Source organism: Suillus plorans (assembly GCF_016647745.1).
Source record: "Suillus plorans strain S12 chromosome Unknown HD556scaffold_31, whole genome shotgun sequence".
NCBI classification, from domain to species: domain Eukaryota; kingdom Fungi; phylum Basidiomycota; class Agaricomycetes; order Boletales; family Suillaceae; genus Suillus; species Suillus plorans.
In genome coordinates this window covers 388,919-405,549 of record NW_024537415.1, presented here as the reverse complement: position 1 = coordinate 405,549, position 16,631 = coordinate 388,919, and the positions used below count along the sequence as shown (strand labels likewise).

General features: G+C 46.3%; 4 protein-coding genes across 4 annotated transcripts; 1 reads left to right on the top strand and 3 right to left on the bottom strand.

The window, feature by feature from the left end:
• Nucleotides 1-1,701: 1,701 nt before the first annotated feature.
• Nucleotides 1,702-2,316, bottom strand: HD556DRAFT_1443789 (uncharacterized protein; the record flags this gene model as incomplete). Its single annotated transcript, XM_041306680.1, has 2 exons — nucleotides 1,702-1,845; nucleotides 1,927-2,316. The coding sequence occupies 2 exons, from the start codon at nucleotides 2,314-2,316 to the stop codon at nucleotides 1,702-1,704; spliced, it is 534 nt and encodes a 177-aa protein (XP_041159807.1).
• A 5,307-nt stretch (nucleotides 2,317-7,623) lies between these two features.
• On the bottom strand, nucleotides 7,624-8,276 carry HD556DRAFT_1443786 (uncharacterized protein; the record flags this gene model as incomplete). The annotated part of the gene is made up of 3 exons (XM_041306679.1): nucleotides 7,624-7,889; nucleotides 7,943-8,177; nucleotides 8,232-8,276. The coding sequence occupies 3 exons, from the start codon at nucleotides 8,274-8,276 to the stop codon at nucleotides 7,624-7,626; spliced, it is 546 nt and encodes a 181-aa protein (XP_041159806.1).
• A 1,584-nt stretch (nucleotides 8,277-9,860) lies between these two features.
• On the top strand, nucleotides 9,861-10,475 carry HD556DRAFT_1443785 (uncharacterized protein; the record flags this gene model as incomplete). The annotated part of the gene is made up of 2 exons (XM_041306678.1): nucleotides 9,861-10,250; nucleotides 10,332-10,475. The coding sequence occupies 2 exons, from the start codon at nucleotides 9,861-9,863 to the stop codon at nucleotides 10,473-10,475; spliced, it is 534 nt and encodes a 177-aa protein (XP_041159805.1).
• A 4,111-nt stretch (nucleotides 10,476-14,586) lies between these two features.
• Nucleotides 14,587-15,078, bottom strand: HD556DRAFT_1443784 (uncharacterized protein; the record flags this gene model as incomplete). The annotated part of the gene is made up of 1 exon (XM_041306677.1): nucleotides 14,587-15,078. The coding sequence occupies one exon, from the start codon at nucleotides 15,076-15,078 to the stop codon at nucleotides 14,587-14,589; it is 492 nt and encodes a 163-aa protein (XP_041159804.1).
• Nucleotides 15,079-16,631: the final 1,553 nt, after the last annotated feature.

Below are 16,631 nucleotides of genomic sequence, written 5' to 3'. Positions count from 1 at the left end.
CACACTGCTACTGTTCCTCATAATAACAACATGGGCAATCATAAACGATCGTGCACTGGAACGTGGACTGGGACTGCCATCGACAGTATTCGCGACACTTTGGGAGTCTATTGCGTTACCATTTGCTGCTGAGAAGCAATTTTGCCGAGTATGGCACTGTTCCTTCACTAATACGTGCTCCGAGCAGCTTCGTATCCTCACCCGTCGGTAGTTTTGCGATAGCAGTAGCATCTCAAATACATTTCCAAATTCGACCACTCACATTGGGCCAGCCGCCAGTCTGAGGTATATTTCCTAATTCGATTTAGAAATGCGCGCCTCCGAAAAAAGTAATAGCTGCAAGCTAACTTGATTACCATTATGTCAATAGTGCTAGTGTTGCCGGAAGGTGAGGCCTTGAGGCTGTTGCCTTGTATCAAGGTCAAGGTGAGGCTTACCTCGGTTACTGTTACCCAATTTGTTCATCAGGTTGGCGCCACCCCACCTTGAATTAAACCTCACCACGGAAAATAAGTCAGGCCACGTGCATGGTAAAGCCGGCTAACAAGCAAATTTCTAATGCGCGCGCATCCAGTGCACATTCTTTGAGATCCAAACTAACTTATGATTGCCCATATGTGTTGTTGTTACGAGGAACGGTACTAGTGTGTGAATGTGCAATGGGTGTATATTTCCTAATCCAATCTTGAAATGCGCGTCTCCAAAAAAAGTAATAGCTGCAAGCTAACTTAACTTCATTACCATATATATAGGTATGTTTTCAAAGCGACTGTGGGGCGCGAGCTCATGCGAGCAGCGGCGATAACCACCAGCCACGATCCTCACCACAGAAAATAAGTCAGGCCACGTGCATGGTAAAGCCGGCTAACAAGCAAATTTCTAATGCGCGCGCATGACTTTGAGCTCATGAAAGCAGTTTAACAACATCCGATGTTGTAAAACCGTTAAAGTAGTTCATTTTGTCCGTTTTGACTTTTGTCACACTTTGGTTGTGTTCCAATTTTGCATTTTCGGGCCATGAACACGAGTCGGCCATCACATGCGAGAGATGACACAGCTAACAGCTTCGCATCCGACAAATGCTGCATCAAGTCATCTGCAACGGATTTTCACGCGAGCATGTCAACTGAAATTGTATGCCATGAGATCAAGTATATGAGATCAACAAAAAGTAAAATAGACTTTCAGACCGATCAATATCGCACTGACGATATCCTCAAGTCATGCAACAGAAAATGCCAATGAAGGACAAGCCGACACTTCTCAAACTATATAGCTGAGCAGTGATTGAAGTTGTGAGAGATCAACGTTCAACTCGCAAGCTTCAGGGGCACCTCACACGGCTCCCGCCTCAACGCAACCTCCAGAAAAAATGTGTCGAAGGAGCTTGACCTGTATTTCTTCTCACGACGACACTAGCTGCAGTCCATGATCTCGAACTATGCGTGAAAACTGAATATCATCGGCAGAAAAATAGCGATGGCGATATAGGAGCTGAAAACATTTCTACTTTAACGCAGTCATCAGATTTCGAACTAGAGCCGAACAGAATGGTAGAACGACCATTTAGTGAGGAACCGTGTTCAGAACCGTCATTGTCAGCACATACTGAAACAACATTAATCAATCACGAGCGATAAAAACAGAAAACGAACAGACCGAAGCAATACTCAGGTAGACGGATCTCCTCGTGGTTCTCCGCTATATCTCGACAGCATGCCCGTCGCTAATAGCTGCGTCAACCACAAGGAAAGGAAAATCGGTCGATAAATCCGTAACGCCATCCGGGATGAAAATAAACGCTCGAAATGGGAGGTCAAGTGCGGGATTTCGAAGACCAAGACGCTGTGTTAGAAATTGCGATGTGACAGAAGACGATGAAGCAGCAAGATCGAGAAGCAACTACATCGACACCCTCAAACGAACAGAAATCATGATGCTAAGCGAAGCCATAGAATCGATAGCCACGGGAGTCGGAGTGCACGAACCACGGTGGGAACTTGACGCCATTTTGACCGCAATCTCGACGTGTTGCGTACCCTGAATGACAGGGCGCTCCGCTCGCCGCATACATAGTGTATGAACTCCTCCTACGCTTGTCGTCCAGCGCAAACGCCCAGTGCATGCCAGCAACTGCTGACGTGGCTCGGACGAGTACGGACGACGGACGACAACAGAAGGGAATATGAGGAGAACGAGGGAGAGGAGATAGACGAGACGAGACGAGCAGGAAGGACCTAGCAAGAACGAGTGATGGCGAAAAGTAGTGATGGCGAGGATGGGTGGTAGTGACCCGGTGTGGTCGCTCTGAGTCATGGTCGAGTCCATCCCATCCTGCCAGTTCTACCGAAATTTGATCGATTGTACCTAGTTTGTTTTACTCGTGATCCACTAAGCTCGAAATGCATATTAATCAACCGGGTAGACAGACCTTGCGCAGCTGACACGCACTGGGCGGAAACTCCTGAAAAACGTGGTAGGGACATGCTTGTACGAGAGGTTGAGTATCGAAGTGATACAGAAATTATTAACTCACGGAGACAACGTTCAGTCACGTGTCACAGTGCCGATACGGTACTCAGCACTCAGTGCTCACTTGACTCGTTCCACTGGCAATGATCGCATGGAACTTGGAAGAAAAACCCTCGCAGCAGCGCAAGTGATAATGTATTATATGAGATCTGGAGATACAGTAAGTTTGTTCCAATCGTGGCATTACTACTATTCAATTCATCCCTTGAAACGACAGTACTACTATCGCCCAGGGTTCACTTAGTAAAGAAGTAACTTTTTCGTACTCGAGTTCAAGTTAGTCACGGCAGCGGGAGATGACTCTGATTCGGACGGGTTCTCGAGGCCTGGCACTTCTAGTAGTCACGGTAGGGCCTTGGGAGTCAGATTTAACCTGACGAAGGAGTCGCGCCAATGCATTTTGATGTGTCAGTGAGTACCATCAATATTATATCATATCGTTGCCGATTCGAATTGAATATGTGGGTGATGCTGATAATAGACTCGGACTCCCAACTCCTGCGATGGTCCTCGTATAGCATCATTACTTCCTCCAAGTCAGCACGCACAGTGCCGTGGATTTGTCTCGCTGCATGCGAGTCAGTGGGGGAAGGGTATGGTTTCACATTTATCCATAACCACGGCTGATTAGAGACAACCACTGTGCCCTCCAAGGTTTGTACAACCGCGCCAAACCATGCCCAACTTTCATTCCTCACACACTAAACGCACCGCTGATGACAATGAGCACGTCAATGATCGCTGACGTGGCGCGAACGTGCAGGGACTAGGCTTCGATTTAGAAGCACAAAATTGGGCCCGATCAACTATTTGACGTGTTTTTGTACCCATGATCGTGGTTCTTCTACATGGTTCATCAGTCAATGGTCATTTCACAGTTCCATCCGGTTCTGGTTTGAAATATGAGGAGCAGAAGGCCTTGTGAGATATACATTATTTTCAGGTCCCATGTCCCCATCGCTGCTTTCTGCCGATGGCTCTCACGTCTCGCGTGTTGTTCGAGACCATGGAATACAAATTGTGCTCCCCAAATGGTACGATAACTTGACGGTCGCCGATGTATGTGTACTTCTGTTCAGGTTCTCCTGCCTTGACTGTGTCTACCACACGCAGAGGACTTCTATCGGGTCCCTGCGACCAAGGATGAGATCGGGTGAGGGATCCTATGCGGGAGGGCGATATCCTTTTTGTACCGCCCTAGGAACGAGATCAGTGCATATCTCTTCTGTCCAGCTGTACCACCCCATGGGCGTTAATATATCACCGTCAACTGCGAACTTCTTTTTTTTGCTAAGTACGATGGATTGAACAGCGCTGTAGTACCCTGCACTCTTACCCATCAAGACCAGCATCCACTAATCCTCGCACATGGCCAAGAACAAGAAGGAGAAGAATCGAAGTACGAAAGGCAATGTAAGTATATGTTACATTCAAGCAATCTCGCTGTTACTGACAAAAATACACAAGTACGCGACTTATCATAAAACTGAAGTTTTTTGCAAGTGTTCTGAATGTACTGGAGAATGTGGGCCCAAGAGCAAGTCAGTACCGAAGTGGAAGGAACGGGAACATCGCAAGAAGGAGGCAAAACGCAAGAAGGCCCCCAGAATTCGTCCCGAGTCCATCAAGACTATTGAAACACTTGCCGCACACCAGATAATACAGCAACCTGAAGCGGGGCCCTCTCAGCGTGTCGCTGAAGGTGAGCGGAGACTGACCATGTTTTGGTGGACGGATCATCCTGATCAGCTACAGCAGCACACAACCATCCTTTTGGATTGTCTGAGCCGCCCGAGCCACATCGCTCACTCTCTCCGCAGCAGACAACCGAACTTCAAGCTCCGGACTGAAAAACGGTTAAAAAAGAACTCCAACATGAATGAGTTTACTTCATTATTTAACCCGGTCCCTCATGTCAACATCTGGCTTCTCTTTGAGCCACCTGATCTCCAGAAGGGTTATCTCTCGTGATACGTGACGCTGTGCATGAGATATGATGAACATGACTTGCCCAACGTAACATCTGCCTCCGATATCTGCTTGTACGAGAGAACTCGATGCATTATTCAGTGAGGGAGATGGTAGGATGCGACGTCCATCAACGACGATATGTGTGAAAGTTCGAGCACGGCTATTGAGGAAATTTGGGTCAATTGCGTTGGTTGATGCTGCGCGCGAGACAACTTTAGCATTAGGGTAAGAGGATTCATAGAACTTCATCAGTTGGTCTTGCTGCTGCCGAAAGAGAGTTGTGAAAGCAGAGGCACCAAGCGAGAAACGTGCATTGACTAGTTGATCCCCATCAGGTCAGCATCTAGGGCAACATGCAAATATTGGAATGACGTACGGTCTTCCGCAGCTTGATCCATTTCATGAGCGAGAGAGGCTACCGTCCCACGTGTGTCGCCGTCAGTGACCAAGATAATTATGACAGCTTCTGACAGCAGCTCATTCTCGGCTGATGATTCCTCTTGCACGTCAGATGCAGCATTTGGATTTGCAAGCTAAAGGAAGAATAAGGATTAAATTTGATGTGTAGAATATGACATACCATATCACGCAATGCAACATCCTTCTGGAATGCACGCATGAATGTAACTTCGATCTCGCCATTGCTGTGATTATTTGTTGAGTAACTCTTAAGGACTTTGTTCAAGCGCTCGAAGAGAAACGTCCAAAAGTTGTACACAGGTCCATAGTCTTGTAGTTGATCGAAAATATGGGTTACCCAGTGATGTGTGGGCTTCACGTCGTCAGGGTAAAGCTAGTAGTCCATGTATGATCAAACCGGACATGCTTAGAGTATATCGACGCACCTCAAGATATTCCATAAGGTAGTTGCGGAGCAATTCCTTGGCGCGTAGAATATCAGCATCTCTGAAGGAACGCCCGAGGATGATTTTGAGGGCTGTGGCAAGTTTCAGAAAATTATCAGGAGCCGAGGGATGCATCTGAGGAACAGGCTTTGTTAATGGTTTATCATCACCCTTTTTCGCTTTCCCAACGGTGAGACGAATGAGCCGTTGTTTCTCTCTGTTCTCCCAGGACGTTGATGCTTTCTCATATGTAGCATTGTTCTTTGGGTACCACTCCTGCCATATAAAAGGTTTCTTTCAGGTAGTAGAATTAGCTCAGTTCTTATTGCGCTACGATAAGCTGAACATACCACGATAGGACAGAATACTAATGTGAGTCCCTTCCACTCGTCTGAAGTCAACGAACCTCCTGCAGGATAGCCCACTTGTTCGGGCAAGCGTCCAACCCAGTTTGGCATTTCAAACTGGTCAAACGGACATACATATGAGATAGAAGCTTCAACGAATTGATAACACACCGTCGCTAGATAATCATGAATCTGATCCAATTCACGTTCATTTTTCTCTGTCCGCTTTCGTATAGTGTTGGTTTGAATCCATGAATCGTACCAGTGACAACGTATGATACCTGACAGTTGATATCAGTGATGACAACATAGGGAGCAGGTCGACTCACCAAGAAGGAAACTGTGCATTGGGTCGATGACTGACATGCGAACTGGGTCAAAATACTTCAAGCGTGAAAGCTCAAAGTAGCGTGCGCTATGCAGCTTAAAGAAGGCCTCGCGTTCCTTCTCGTTCAGGTCCAGATACTCCTGGGCTCGTTTTCTATGCTCCTCCCCATATCGAGGAGGAAATTCTGATTGGATAATGTATTCGCACAAGTAACAGGTGACATACTATCATAGTCCATTGCATCCCCTGTCTTCAACTCACTGCGTTTAATGTGGCATCGAGTGCAGAATCCTTCTTCCTTGCGATGACCTCCAAACCCGCAGACTTTACAGAGCGCAGGATGGTCACAACAGACAGCGACCAGGATCATACGAATTCGTCGGCCTGCAGACACATGGTGTTATTTGAAGCAAATCAAAGAAGTACTTGATGATGTACCATTGGCATAATTTGGCGTCTTGACCATGATTCCGTTTTCGTAGAGTGAGATTAAGTTGTCAACGTAGTTTTTCATGAAAAATTGCAACTCATCACTATCAAACTCTTTTGGCCCTGGCGTGATACCAAAGACCATCAAATTTCGTGGTCGGTATCTAGATGAGTGTTCAAAATCAGGAAGCGAACATTAACTGTAGCAAGTACATACCGCAAATGTGTTGGCAAGTTGGCAATACAATTTGACAGGACGCCCGAGCTGTGCGTTCCTGCATTACGACTGCGCTGATAACCAAATCTAATATTATCAATTAGCGGAGAGTATGGCATGTCGTCACTAAAGAGGAACAATACCCATCGAATCCTAGCGTAATACCAATGCGAAGCTCGTCTTTGTTAGACGTTCTGGACTATTGCCAAAGAAGAGCTCGCCATCATTCCCCTTGATGGTTTTCCATATCTCTCCATCTTGAATCGAAGCACGCTTCCCAGGTTCTGGAATATGGTGACGCCAAGCTTGCATCAAGTTCTTCCTCAATTCCTGCTCGAGAGAGAAGACGCAGGATTGCATTCGAGAGTGGATTCTGTGGACACTATAGACGTGGCCGTGGTTTGGTTCTTGATGCGCAGGGCAAACGGGGTGAATATCGAAGTTATCCTTGATGTCGAGGTGGTTGAATACGGTATTGAGTGACCCGGCCACCTTCTCATCAGGTGCTAGTACAGTAAGGCCAACGAGGACATGTCTCGTGATCTTGAGGACAAGAGTGCATGCGAGATGCGGCAGATGATAGTGCAGATTTAGCCACACGATGAGCAGCAGGATGATTTTCCAAAACCAATGAGGGGATGCCGCAGCTAAGACTACTGAAGGCGGAGGAGGAAGCTCGAGCACGAGCTCCCCTTCGACAGTCCTTTCATCAGTAGCAGCTGGGGATGGATTAGCCGCATCTTCCAAGTGCATCTGTGAATTATGGATATGAGTGGGGACCACTGGTGCCTGTGAGCCATCATCGTCTATTCCATTACTCGGCTCAGTTGCACATATCTCTACCGTCTGATAACGACCATCGAGAGACATCAAATCGTCCTGGCCATCATTTGGTATAAAATCGATGTCGACATTAGCGTTGAGTGCAGCCGGCAGCTGCTTTAATATGACACATCAATCGTCAGCGAAGTCATCGTCAGCAGGCAGGGTAGTAAGCTGGGGGTCTGGAGCTGAATCTCTAGATGCAGAGACTCCAGAAGTCTCTCCGATCATTCTTTCAACACCAGGAACCATGCTTCCAACATCGGGCAGGTCGTTCCAACTCTCGCCAATGTCAAAACCATCTACGACCATATCAGGAGCAGACTCAGGCTGCTGCGGAGAGAGTGAGCGATGTGGCTCGGGCGGCTCAGACAATCCAAAAGGATGGTTGTGTGCTGCTGTAGCTGATCAGGATGATCCGTCCACCAAAACATGGTCAGTCTCCGCTCACCTTCAGCGACACGCTGAGAGGGCCCCGCTTCAGGTTGCTGTATTATCTGGTGTGCGGCAAGTGTTTCAATAGTCTTGATGGACTCGGGACGAATTCTGGGGGCCTTCTTGCGTTTTGCCTCCTTCTTGCGATGTTCCCGTTCCTTCCACTTCGGTACTGACTTGCTCTTGGGCCCACATTCTCCAGTACATTCAGAACACTTGCAAAAAACTTCAGTTTTATGATAAGTCGCGTACTTGTGTATTTTTGTCAGTAACAGCGAGATTGCTTGAATGTAACATATACTTACATTGCCTTTCGTACTTCGATTCTTCTCCTTCTTGTTCTTGGCCATGTGCGAGGATTAGTGGATGCTGGTCTTGATGGGTAAGAGTGCAGGGTACTACAGCGCTGTTCAATCCATCGTACTTAGCAAAAAAAAGAAGTTCGCAGTTGACGGTGATATATTAACGCCCATGGGGTGGTACAGCTGGACAGAAGAGATATGCACTGATCTCGTTCCTAGGGCGGTACAAAAAGGATATCGCCCTCCCGCATAGGATCCCTCACCCGATCTCATCCTTGGTCGCAGGGACCCGATAGAAGTCCTCTGCGTGTGGTAGACACAGTCAAGGCAGGAGAACCTGAACAGAAGTACACATACATCGGCGACCGTCAAGTTATCGTACCATTTGGGGAGCACAATTTGTATTCCATGGTCTCGAACAACACGCGAGACGTGAGAGCCATCGGCAGAAAGCAGCGATGGGGACATGGGACCTGAAAATAATGTATATCTCACAAGGCCTTCTGCTCCTCATATTTCAAACCAGAACCGGATGGAACTGTGAAATGACCATTGACTGATGAACCATGTAGAAGAACCACGATCATGGGTACAAAAACACGTCAAATAGTTGATCGGGCCCAATTTTGTGCTTCTAAATCGAAGCCTAGTCCCTGCACGTTCGCGCCACGTCAGCGATCATTGACGTGCTCATTGTCATCAGCGGTGCGTTTAGTGTGTGAGGAATGAAAGTTGGGCATGGTTTGGCGCGGTTGTACAAACCTTGGAGGGCACAGTGGTTGTCTCTAATCAGCCGTGGTTATGGATAAATGTGAAACCATACCCTTCCCCCACTGACTCGCATGCAGCGAGACAAATCCACGGCACTGTGCGTGCTGACTTGGAGGAAGTAATGATGCTATACGAGGACCATCGCAGGAGTTGGGAGTCCGAGTCTATTATCAGCATCACCCACATATTCAATTCGAATCGGCAACGATATGATATAATATTGATGGTACTCACTGACACATCAAAATGCATTGGCGCGACTCCTTCGTCAGGTTAAATCTGACTCCCAAGGCCCTACCGTGACTACTAGAAGTGCCAGGCCTCGAGAACCCGTCCGAATCAGAGTCATCTCCCGCTGCCGTGACTAACTTGAACTCGAGTACGAAAAAGTTACTTCTTTACTAAGTGAACCCTGGGCGATAGTAGTACTGTCGTTTCAAGGGATGAATTGAATAGTAGTAATGCCACGATTGGAACAAACTTACTGTATCTCCAGATCTCATATAATACATTATCACTTGCGCTGCTGCGAGGGTTTTTCTTCCAAGTTCCATGCGATCATTGCCAGTGGAACGAGTCAAGTGAGCACTGAGTGCTGAGTACCGTATCGGCACTGTGACACGTGACTGAACGTTGTCTCCGTGAGTTAATAATTTCTGTATCACTTCGATACTCAACCTCTCGTACAAGCATGTCCCTACCACGTTTTTCAGGAGTTTCCGCCCAGTGCGTGTCAGCTGCGCAAGGTCTGTCTACCCGGTTGATTAATATGCATTTCGAGCTTAGTGGATCACGAGTAAAACAAACTAGGTACAATCGATCAAATTTCGGTAGAACTGGCAGGATGGGATGGACTCGACCATGACTCAGAGCGACCACACCGGGTCACTACCACCCATCCTCGCCATCACTACTTTTCGCCATCACTCGTTCTTGCTAGGTCCTTCCTGCTCGTCTCGTCTCGTCTATCTCCTCTCCCTCGTTCTCCTCATATTCCCTTCTGTTGTCGTCCGTCGTCCGTACTCGTCCGAGCCACGTCAGCAGTTGCTGGCATGCACTGGGCGTTTGCGCTGGACGACAAGCGTAGGAGGAGTTCATACACTATGTATGCGGCGAGCGGAGCGCCCTGTCATTCAGGGTACGCAACACGTCGAGATTGCGGTCAAAATGGCGTCAAGTTCCCACCGTGGTTCGTGCACTCCGACTCCCGTGGCTATCGATTCTATGGCTTCGCTTAGCATCATGATTTCTGTTCGTTTGAGGGTGTCGATGTAGTTGCTTCTCGATCTTGCTGCTTCATCGTCTTCTGTCACATCGCAATTTCTAACACAGCGTCTTGGTCTTCGAAATCCCGCACTTGACCTCCCATTTCGAGCGTTTATTTTCATCCCGGATGGCGTTACGGATTTATCGACCGATTTTCCTTTCCTTGTGGTTGACGCAGCTATTAGCGACGGGCATGCTGTCGAGATATAGCGGAGAACCACGAGGAGATCCGTCTACCTGAGTATTGCTTCGGTCTGTTCGTTTTCTGTTTTTATCGCTCGTGATTGATTAATGTTGTTTCAGTATGTGCTGACAATGACGGTTCTGAACACGGTTCCTCACTAAATGGTCGTTCTACCATTCTGTTCGGCTCTAGTTCGAAATCTGATGACTGCGTTAAAGTAGAAATGTTTTCAGCTCCTATATCGCCATCGCTATTTTTCTGCCGATGATATTCAGTTTTCACGCATAGTTCGAGATCATGGACTGCAGCTAGTGTCGTCGTGAGAAGAAATACAGGTCAAGCTCCTTCGACACATTTTTTCTGGAGGTTGCGTTGAGGCGGGAGCCGTGTGAGGTGCCCCTGAAGCTTGCGAGTTGAACGTTGATCTCTCACAACTTCAATCACTGCTCAGCTATATAGTTTGAGAAGTGTCGGCTTGTCCTTCATTGGCATTTTCTGTTGCATGACTTGAGGATATCGTCAGTGCGATATTGATCGGTCTGAAAGTCTATTTTACTTTTTGTTGATCTCATATACTTGATCTCATGGCATACAATTTCAGTTGACATGCTCGCGTGAAAATCCGTTGCAGATGACTTGATGCAGCATTTGTCGGATGCGAAGCTGTTAGCTGTGTCATCTCTCGCATGTGATGGCCGACTCGTGTTCATGGCCCGAAAATGCAAAATTGGAACACAACCAAAGTGTGACAAAAGTCAAAACGGACAAAATGAACTACTTTAACGGTTTTACAATATCGGATGTTGTTAAACTGCTTTCCAGCCCATAGTGTCATTTTAATGCATGAAGTAATTACAGTTGTAAGACACTTGTAATGCATCAACAGTTACTGCCGCTTATCCTCTCTTTTTAGAAATTTTCGAGGATCCCTAATGCATGATGCATCACTAATGCATTAGCACTCAAGGTAATGCATTAGTCCCCAGTTGCCTAATTCAGCTGCTCCGGCCATTAAAAAGTGGGTCGGTACCTTATGGGCCTTCTGTAGTACCTTCCCCTTGCGCTCGGACCCTTTGGATGTAGGGTAGTGGGCCTTCCTGTACCTGCTGAGCACATGTACCCCATACTTCTGTACCTCATACTTCGACTTGAGTCAACAACAGCATTTCCCGAGTGTCCCAAATTTCATGAAGTCCGTAGAGTTCAACAGCGGCATTTCCTGAATGTCCAAAATTTCGTGAAGTCCAACATCAGGGAATCGACCCTAAATTGATATGACTAGATATAATTGGTAATCAAACAACATTATTGTACATCATGTTTTAGCCTTAGATATTATTGTCATGGTGTCACACATATCTAACATATGATATGACTATGCCAGAAAAACACCGCCTTGACACATGTCTTGCAAGCAGAAATCAGTGTGATACCAGCATTGGATATCATTGTCTTAGTGTTGCACATATCTAGCATATGATATGACTCTGTCAGAAAAACACCGCCTTGACGCGTGTCTTGCAAGCAGAAATCAGTGTGATACCAGCATTGGATATCATTGTCTTAGTGTTGCACATATCTGACATATGATATGACTCTGTCAGAAAAACATCGCCTTGACGCATGTCTTGCAAGCAGACAGCAGCGTGATACCAGCATTGGATATCATTGTCTTAGTGTTGCATATATCTAGCATATGATATGACTCTGTCAGAAAAACATCGCCTTGATGCATGTCTTGCAAGCAGACAGCAGCATGATACCAGCATTGGATATCATTGTGTCATATCCCGTATTCCGGACCTACATCCGACAATATTCCCACGCCTCATCCGGACCTTCGGACGCCCTATCCATGTCTCCAGTCCTCTATCCGTCCGGATCCCTGCACCTCTGCACATCCACATCCACATCCACATCCCTTTACCTCCATACCTCAGCTAGCCTGCATCAGTCATCCTTTGTCCCATCACCCTAATGTCATATCCCATATATCCACGCGTCTCATCCGGATGTCCGGTCCGATCCGGTCCGATCCGATATACGACAAGCTTCCTAATTCAATTCCTGTGCATATAACGTTAACACAGCCTATTCCTCTATTCGGTATTCCTTGTCCTCGGTATCTCGGTTCTACTTACTACCGGTATGCTTACTGATCCGTTAACCTATGCTTCATTTCCGACTCGCGCTTGATAACTTTGCTTATGCTTCATACATAGCCTTGGACGCTTGCTTATTGATCTTTCCGTTATTTCCTTAGTATATAAACTCTTGTATATGTCCTGTAGTTCCTCAGTCTGAATATCATATTAGTCCTCGCACTAGATCTCACTCTAAGTCCTCACATCAGTTCTAGTCTATCGACTTAGTCAATATCCATCTCGGGCCTAGGGAGAAATTCCCTAGGCCAGAGCTCCGCTTATCCGCTCATCCGCTTATCCGCTTATCCGCTTATCCGCTCATCTGATCCTCCGAAGTTTCCGGATGTTCGTCCGAAACTTTCCCGCGGTCCTCCGGACCTATTCTGCTTCGGACTTTGTCCTTGCAGCCTTTCCTCTGTTTGCTTCTACTTAGGACTTGTCCTAAGTAGCCATTACACGTATCCGTATTAGGACAAAACCTCATCGTAATTTCCGGAAGTTCCTCCGGAACTTTCCCGCACTCGTCCGGAAATTACTTGCACTCGTCCGGAAAGTCCTTCTGAACTTTCCCGCGCTTCGGACGTCCTTCGGACATCATTCTGAAATTAAAAGCACATACTCGGGTAAGGGGCGCAGCGCACGAGCTGAAGCCAAGCCCCTCGGAATCAGTCCTACCCTTTGTGCATGGTCTTAACACATTGTCTTAGTGTCACACATAGATATGACCAGGCAGAGCTGACAAATGAAACTCATTATGACACATCTAGATTGGAATCCCATGATATTATCTTTGTGCAACTTGTGTATGAAAGAATATCATTTTGACGTGCATTTTATACTAAGTATGCAACATATGAACAAATATATATATATACAGCTATATTTACTCTTAAAGGTGGACTGACAATTGAACTCTACATACATTGTAATTGATTGACTAACTTGCGCCTGTGGCAAACCTCTGTTACATATGTAACATATGTAACATTTCTCACACTGATCATGGTTCCATAACGGATACTACATGGCAAGCCCAACAATTTGTAAATCTGATGTCTAAATTCAGAAATATTAGCGTAATGTCTATATGACATAAAATGTAGGGTTTTCGTGCTATGTATGGATTACATATAAAGCATTATATTGTACGGACATAATGGGCCCCAGTGATGGGAACACCTCGGGGAGAAAAAAGGGAACCAATAAAATATACTGCATGACAGAATTGAACTCACACACTATGCACCCTTGCCAACTAAAGCAAGTGATACTACCACAACACCATAAGGCCTTTGTTTCATAGATGCCCACCAAATACATAGCATGCCTTGCAAATCTCTTGTACAAGGCTCTGCTGTCTGAATTTCTCGAAGCACTGAGGAACACTCATATGATACATCAAGACACTCATTTAAACTATTTTCACAAGAGCTGAGTGTTGTGGTGGTTGCGTGTGTGCTGAGGACATCAGACTACCAATGACTTAGAGAATTTGCGCAAGTAGAAGCACAATATGTATTACAGTGATCAACCAGTCCTTTGGACAGGAAAATGAAGAAACGAGTGTAAAATTAGAAAATCTTCAATATAGAGAAAATGGTCTGGTACCTCTGACAGAATAGGTTTTGATCTGCCTTATACCAAGTTTTTACAGCATTTTTAGCCCTGTGTGGTTGGCGGCACTTCACACAGTTGAGCAAGCCATTTTCTCCCATTCCTGACTCGTTTGTACAGCAGTGTGACAAACCCTGTTACAACATGTCACATGTGTCACATTTTGCCGCTTGTTCTATTCATCATCATCCTCGCACTCGCTGTCATCGCCAATCGACCCTTTGTGAATGTCAATATACTCTCCTTGATCTTGCCCATCCTCCTCGTCAATATTTCCACCAATTTTCCTTGGATTCTTCGGCTTAGGGCAAGGCTTCTCAATTGGTCCACGAACAGGCTTCTTCCACTGCAGTTTTCGTCTCTCTTGCTTCGCAAGCACTCACTCGGCCTCCCACTTTTTGACAGCAACCTTCCACTGCTCAGTCTTGGCCTTGTTTCGGTTTTTTCTCGCCTCATCCTCTTGCATCCACACCTCCATCTCACGTGTTCGTGCCTCCCGTGCTGCTTTCCTTGTTTCCTTCTCGGCTGCTTTGGCCTGCTGATGCTCCTGGTATTGCAGGACTTGCTCGAAGACCTCGTCACTGGTAAGTAGCCTTGGCATACCATCTCCGTTTAACTTGATATTGTCACTGTCTCTACAGCCTTTCTTCTCTTGCATCTCGAGATGATGACGAACTCGATCACAGTAGCGTCCCTGGAGGATTACAGTTGCTTGAAGGGCGCTTACATGCTCTTTGAGCATTGTGACCTGCTTGGTGAGATTTTTCACTTTCTCTTCGAGCTTTTTCTCCCTTGTTGACTTCAAGGACATGTTGTAGTGCAACCTCGATTTCGGTGCATGTTTGATGGGTGAGATTATTGCTAGTGGCATGGTAGGCAATCTTGTACTTGATTTGATGGGAGATGATGATATGAGGAATCGTGCAGATGTTTCTTCGAGTTGTGCGAAGATGTTGTGGATGGTTCTACCATCAATCTGAGAAGGATTATTGTTATTGTAAGTGTTCTCATCTGCTGATTGATAAGTTATTTATCCAATCTTTGAACAGTGAGAATTACCTGGAGTTGTCTCATCATTACTACTATCATCTTCTTCAGCAATTGTACCAAGTTGCATACCACAATTACGAGTTTCTGCCCTTGGTTGCAGGTCTTTAAACAACTGTAAAATGGCTCAAACTGGTGATGCCGGAGTGATTGGGAGGTAACCCTGTTTAGATGATTCACGAGCAGGAGCCAACATTTCGTCTGTGATAACTTTAGGATTGAAAGGCCATACACTGGTTTTTCGGAATGCAGATCTAATTGTTTCTGGTGTGAGTGCATGAACATGGGCAGCACCATAGATCGCAAGGAAGTTGCTCTTTGTCACTTTCTCTCCATTCTCGCGCTCCCATTTGTCATGTTCTTCTGACCAATACTGTTTAAGGACACCGAACACTGCAACATCCAGGCCCTGATAGATGTGGGTGCTGTGTGCAGGATAGCAGAGGATGTGAATTCAGTGCTGTTGAGCATACTCCAGGAATGCACGAGTGTAGTGAGAATTATGCCCATCAACGAGAAGTAGGTGAGTATGTGTTACAATCGTTGCTACCTATTTTGGCTTACATGCTTTCCTTTCTTGATCAATATCTTGTATCTCACGATTGTCTTGGTCTGTGCGCACATATTGACCTATTTAAGCATGTCCCCGGTACAAAATTAGCTGTACCGGATGCTTTATCCCGATGATCGGACCATGATAACGGAGCTTCCAATAACGAAGACACCATCCTGCTTCCTGATTCCATGTTTATCCGCCTTATCGACGAAGACCTTTGTAGTGCGCTTACCGCTTCTGACCCTTTGGAAGACCCCATCTTCTCCACCGCCATGGACACTTTAAACGGCATCTGTCTTCCTCCCATGAAATCAGCACTTAATGACTGGAAGATTGATTCCGATATCTTGTTTTACAAAGACCGAGCCTATATTCCACCCAACCTTCGCAGTGACATTCTTCTTCGATATCACGATCACCCTACGGCGGGTCACCCTGGACGTTTCAAAACTGAAGAACTCGTGAAACGAGAAGCTTGGTGGCCCGGTATGGGAACATATGTTCGGAAGTATGTTGAAGGTTGTGCTACTTGTCAACAGATGAAGGCCAACACCCATCCCGTTACACCTCCTTTGGTCCCCATTTCATCTGCTGCCACTAGACCTTTCTCTCAGATCTCCGTAGATCTTATCACGGATCTGCCCTTGTCTTCTGGCTTTGATTCTATCATGGTCGTGGTAGACCATGGGCTTAGTAAGGGGGCAATTATTGTTCCTTGTCATAAAACTATTTCCTCCGAAGGAGTAGCCAAGCTCTTCTTGAAACACGTGTTCAAATGTTTTGGATTACACGACAAAGTAATCTCCGATAGAGGACCCCAA